The 5445-nt window shown below is 46.1% G+C and overlaps 1 protein-coding gene across 3 annotated transcripts; it reads left to right on the plus strand.

Moving 5' to 3' along the window:
- The first annotated feature begins 771 nt into the window (after window positions 1-771).
- On the plus strand, window positions 772-4830 carry ZWINT (ZW10 interacting kinetochore protein). Of its 3 annotated transcripts, none has more exons than XM_025397790.1 (9): window positions 772-853; window positions 1661-1751; window positions 1904-2027; window positions 2192-2358; window positions 2516-2572; window positions 3105-3247; window positions 3328-3496; window positions 3593-3675; window positions 3865-4830. In XM_025397790.1, exons 1-8 carry the CDS (start codon window positions 813-815, stop codon window positions 3632-3634), a joined length of 834 nt encoding a protein of 277 aa, XP_025253575.1. In that variant the 5' UTR covers window positions 772-812; the 3' UTR covers window positions 3635-3675; window positions 3865-4830. The 3 variants fall into 3 exon arrangements, with proteins under 3 accessions (XP_025253575.1, XP_025253573.1, XP_025253576.1); XM_025397791.1 differs by having other exon boundaries at window positions 778-853; window positions 3105-3143; window positions 3365-3496; XM_025397788.1 differs by lacking the exon at window positions 3593-3675.
- The last annotated feature ends 615 nt before the right edge of the window (window positions 4831-5445 follow it).

The raw sequence follows: 5445 nt of genomic DNA on the forward strand, positions 1-5445 counted from the left end.
TTCACCTGCCTCGGCCTCCCAAAGTGCTGGGATTACAGGCGTGAGCCACTGCACCCGGCCATGTCCTGATACCTTTAAAAATCTTTTGGCTAGTTTATTGAGACACATACTGCTCAGTACTCAGGTGAATGAATACCGAGTTCTCTCTGAGCAGTTCTCTTTCTCCTGTACTCTGCAAAGAACATTACCTACCTTGGTTTCCCAAGAATATCAGTTCTATTTTGCCAACGCAGGCAATCCGCTGGGCTCTGCTTGAGTTCACTCTCCTGCATCTCTTCTATAAAATATTAGTATCTCTGAAAGCAGCTCGCTTTTTTAGCTCAGATCATTTGCTTCCTGTATCTCCCGGATCACTATTCTTCTTTACTGATTCCCAGCGTCTTAGAAACAGCCCCACGGTTTTTCGGGTTTTTTTTTTTTTTTCTACAGCAGTAGCAAATATTTTAAATAAAGTGTCAATGCTGTAAGTGTCCCCTAAAACGCAAACTCAAGGAAATACTTTCCGTCTTTCCAGTAGAGCAAGAACTTCACAGCGCACCGCCGAGTTCAAGCTCCACTTACAGTCTCTGGCACCGCGTACGGCCTAGCGCGCAGGCGCAGAACCCGTGCGCGCCTAGCCATAAGCGCGCTTGCGCCAAGCAGCGAGGCACGCCAACGTGCGAATCTGCGCCTGCCAATTAGAGCGCAGAATGGTCGTTGATGCCCGCCCACTAATCCCTGCAGCCAATCGCCTGCCCCGGCGCGAAGTCGACTATGAATTCAAAGTATACCTAGGGATTGTGGGAAGGCGGCTGAACGCGGCGCCTAGAAGGATGGAGGCGGCGGAGACAGAGGCGGAAGCTGCAGCCCTAGAGTAAGTGTTTGCGGCCAAGTAGCAGCTGGGGGCGGGCCTGGGAGGACCTTGTGGTCCCCTATGTGTAATGATTGCTGCCCTCGACCTTGTACAGCTTTTGAGGTTCGACCCTGCCGTGAATTGATCCTCACCGCAGTCCCGTCTTAGGTTCCTGAGGTGACTGTTGCCTGCTCCAGGAGTACGGCCTTTAGGGGACCGTTCGCCGCTCCCCACATCCACATACTCCACAGGATGTGCTCTAGGAGACTGTTTGACTTCTGTCTTCTTGTCCCAACACGACACATTCCCAATCACTTCTCATCCCCATCCCTGCCCCCCCGTAGACTTCTCCAGTCCCTAATAATGAAAAACCCTAGAGTCGAGCCAGGCATCCAGCCCTCTGCCCTGAGTCCTTTCTCAGCTTTTCCAAGACCCTGCCCCAAGGCTGGTGCTCACTGCCAGGAGGGATCCCAAGGCCCAGCGTTCTTCCCCTTTCATGCATATCTCCCGGCTTCCTTCACATCTTGACTCAAATGGTTTCTCTTCAGTGAGACACTCCCTATTTAAAATCTCAGCGTTTTTCTCAAACTCCTTATCTACTAACCCTGCTGATTTTCCTTTGGGCACGTATTATCATTGTATGCCCTCCGTGCACTCCATTCCTGGTTGCAGGCTGTAGGCCCTTCAGGCCCTTGTGTAAACTCTGGTCAAGGCAAGACTCTCAATAGTATACATACTGATATACACATCCACATTTGTGTACACACAAGAACTGTAGAACTAGCATCACAAGAAGCTGCAATTTCCTCTGTTTCCTTACCCCTCCAGGGTCCTGGCTGAGGTGGCAGGCATCCTGGAACCTGTAGGCTTGCAGGAGGAGGCAGAACTGCCAGCCAAGATCCTGGTTGAGTTTGTGGTGGTATGTACAAGATGAGAGCGAGCCTTTCAGAAGCCAGGGTCTGGTCCTGGCTCCTCTTATTGAGATACAGGGCAGCATTGGCAGAGAGCAGACTTTAAGGAAACCTGTAAGGAGGTAAGGACGTTCCCTGTCTCTGCCCTCCCTCTGAGCAGGACTCCCAGAAGAAAGACAAGCTGCTCTGCAGCCAGCTTCAGGTAGTGGACTTCCTGCAGAACATCCTGGCTCAGGAGGACACTGCTAAGGGTCTGGACCCCTTGGCTTCTGAAGACACCAGCCGTGAGTAGGCAGGGGATTGGAGTAGCATCTGGCCTGAGTGGGGAAGGAAGGAGGATTTCAGATAGGTCTCCCATTTGGCTGATGGGAAGGAGGCCCAGTGTTGCAAGGAGGCAGGCTAGCAGGCCACCCTCACTCATGTTCTCATTCCTGGTGGCTCATCTCAGGACAGGAGGCAATTGCAGCTAAGGAACAATGGAAAGAGCTGAAGGCCACCTACAGGGAGCACGTAGAGGCCATCAAAATTGGCCTCACCAAGGCCCTGACTCAGATGGAGGAAGCCCAGAGGAAGCGGACACAACTCCAGGAAGCCTTTGAGCAGCTCCAGGCCAAGGTACACCCAGGGGTCCTGAGTACAGGGAGGGAAGGGCAGTCAGATAGGAAGAGGGAAAGAGTGAGCAAGCTGAGTTGTGCCAGCTTGCAATCTCCCAAAATTCCAGCCAGAAAAAATAGACTTCTTCTCCTGGTCCCTCTCCCTTGCTTGTCTGCAGAAACAAGTGGCCATGGAGAAACGCAGAGCAGCCCAGAACCAGTGGCAACTACAACAGGTAGGTTCATCCTCCTAGGAGAATATCCCTTCCCACCACCATGCCATCATATGGACTGTGTCCCCTGTCTAGAAAACCTTCGTTTTGCTTCTTCCTTTGAGGCACTATAATATAAATACCAACATGGGCTTGAATCTCAGTATCACCACTTACCACTGCATGACCTTGGGCAAGTCACCTAACTTTCTGTTTCTTTATCTAAAATGGAGGCAATAATACCACCTACTCTTAGAGAGTTATTAAGATGATTAAATGATCATTACAGCAAGGGCTTAAAATAGTACCTGGCACATAGCAAGTTAAATAAGTGTTATCACCTTTGTGCCCCCTCCCTCCAAGAATGCCTCACCCTAGAACAGCTCATTCTGATCTTTCCTTTTCTCTAGGCCCCTACTCTACTCTGAAGTGAATAGAGTCCCTCTTTTCATCATTGAGCCTGAGCCCTGAGCTGGGTGTAGGCTGGAGGGGTTGGAGGGATGGTTCTAAGACCTCAACATCTGATGCGTAATGTCTGCACACTCACTCCTGGCAGGAGAAGCATCTGCAGCATCTGGCAAAAGTTTCTGCAGAGGTGAGGGAGCGTAAGACAGGGACTCAGCAGGAGCTTGAGGGGGTGTTTCAGAAACTTGGAAACCTGAAGCAGCAGGCAGAACAGGAGCAGGACAAGCTGCAGAGGTAAGGTTGGGAGCATGGGTTGCAGATTCAGAATGGTCCAGCTGAGATTCCTTTCCTTCACACGTACCTCCTCTTTACAGGTACCAGACCTTCCTCCAGCTTCTGTATACCCTGCAGGGTAAGCTGTTGTTCCCTGAGGCTGAAGCTGAGGCAGAGAATCTTCCAGATGATAAACCCCAGCAGCTGACTCGACCCCAGGAGCAGAGTACAGGAGACACTATGGGGAGAGATGCTGGTGTGTCCTTCAAGGTAAGTGAGAGATGGAACAGGTGGGCATGGGCAGGCAGGTGGAGACAGAAGCTGGGAGACTGGCCTTACCCACTGTCTATACTGTATTTCTCCAAGGCTGTGAGTCTACAACCTGCTGGAGATGCAAATTTGCCATGACTTCCCAGAGGACAACAGCATGGAGAAAGATCCTAGAATAGGTCAGACCCAACTTAGGCCTTGGTGTCCCTGGATGCAAGTGTGGAAAGAGGGAAAGCCTCTCTGTGCATCTGAGCTCTGCTACCCATGGAGCAGATGGATGGTGGGAACAGGAAAGAGCTTATGTTATAGTTTAACACCTCATTCCCTTGCTCAACCCACCCAGAGCTAACCCCTGTCTTCTTCCCCAGGCCTCTGACTTCCCTCACCACCCCCAACCATCATTCCAGGAAAGACTGTGAACTCCTGAGTTCAGCCTGATTGCTGACTACATCCCAGCAAGCTCTGGCATCTGTGGATTAAAAGCCCTGGATCTCTCTCAGTTGCGTATTTGTTCATCTTCATATGCTGGCAGGAAGAACTATTAGTACAGATACTCAGAAGCCAATAACATGACAGGAGCTGGGACTGGTTTGAACACAGGGTGTGCAGATGGGGAGGGGGTACTGGCCTTGGGCCTCAGGGGTTGCTTCCCCCTATGATGCAGACATGCTGAATTTAATTCAAGGAGGAGGAGATTGCTTTAGGCAGGTGGTTATATGTGGGAAGATAATTTATTCACTAATCCAAATTTTATTCATGGATCCAAATGTTTGTTGAGTCCTTTCTTTGTGCTAAGGTTCTTGCTGTGAACCAGAGCTGTAACAGTGAGCTCATCTGACTGTTTTAGGTTGTATAGCCTAGTGTTAACATTCTTAGTGTCTTTTTGTGCCTTAAAACATTTCTTGATCACTGGTTTCAGATGTTCATTTATAATATTCTTTTCAAAGATTCAGAGATTGGCTTTTGTCATCCACTATTGTATGTTTTGTTTCATTGACCTCTAGTGATACCTTGATTGTTTCCTACTTTCTGTTTTCAGATGGAGAAGATGTACCTTTTTTGTAAACTCTTATTTTGTAAACTCTTATTTTTATCAGATGATCAACTCATGTACTTGAATATTTGTTTTCTCAAATAAATATTTAAGGCTATACATTTCTTCTGACTTCCTTTATTTTCACAATCATTCAATTCATAGCATTTTCTATATTCTGTTATAATTATTTCATTGATTCATAAATTTCTTTGAAAAATAATTTGGTCTTCTGTTGATTGTGGGAAGATAATCTAAGTTTATAGAGAATGTCATCTATTTAACAAACTTTGAAATTTGGTGAGTGAATTATAGCCTCGATGTAGTGATCTTTTTTAATGTTTTACATAGTTTTGGAAAGAATGCGTTTTAGATTGTATGCAGTATTTTCTATTAGATTATGTTTGCAATTTTTGTTTCAATTTATATCTTCTATATACTTAATTTTTTGTTGTCTGAGTATCACCTGAGAGAGGTGTGTTCAAGTCTCCAACTATGATAGTGGATTTGTTCATTTCTCTTTATAGTTCCATTTTCTTACATATTTTGCAGCTCCTTTATTAAGGTATATGTAAATTTACATTTATATTTTTCTTCAGAACTGAACTCTTACCTTTGTGTGGTAGCCTGCTTCATCTATAGGCTAACGTGTTTAGCCTTGAAGACTAATAGTTTTAATATTAATATAACTTTGTCACTTCTTTTGGTTACCCTTTGCTTGACATCCTTTCTCTTGAATTTCAATCCTTTTTTAGTTTCAACCTTTCTTTATATTTACCACTTGTATATTGCATTTAAAGGGTTATTTAAAAAAAAAAACCACAGTTTCACATTTGTCTTTATGATTTTCTAGTTGTGTCAATTTTTTATTTGCTTTTTCTTGGTTTTTTATCCCTTTCATGCCTTTTAATTTTTT

The sequence above is a fragment of the Theropithecus gelada genome, chromosome 9 (genome assembly GCF_003255815.1).
Source record: "Theropithecus gelada isolate Dixy chromosome 9, Tgel_1.0, whole genome shotgun sequence".
In the NCBI taxonomy this organism is placed as follows: Eukaryota; Metazoa; Chordata; class Mammalia; order Primates; family Cercopithecidae; genus Theropithecus; species Theropithecus gelada.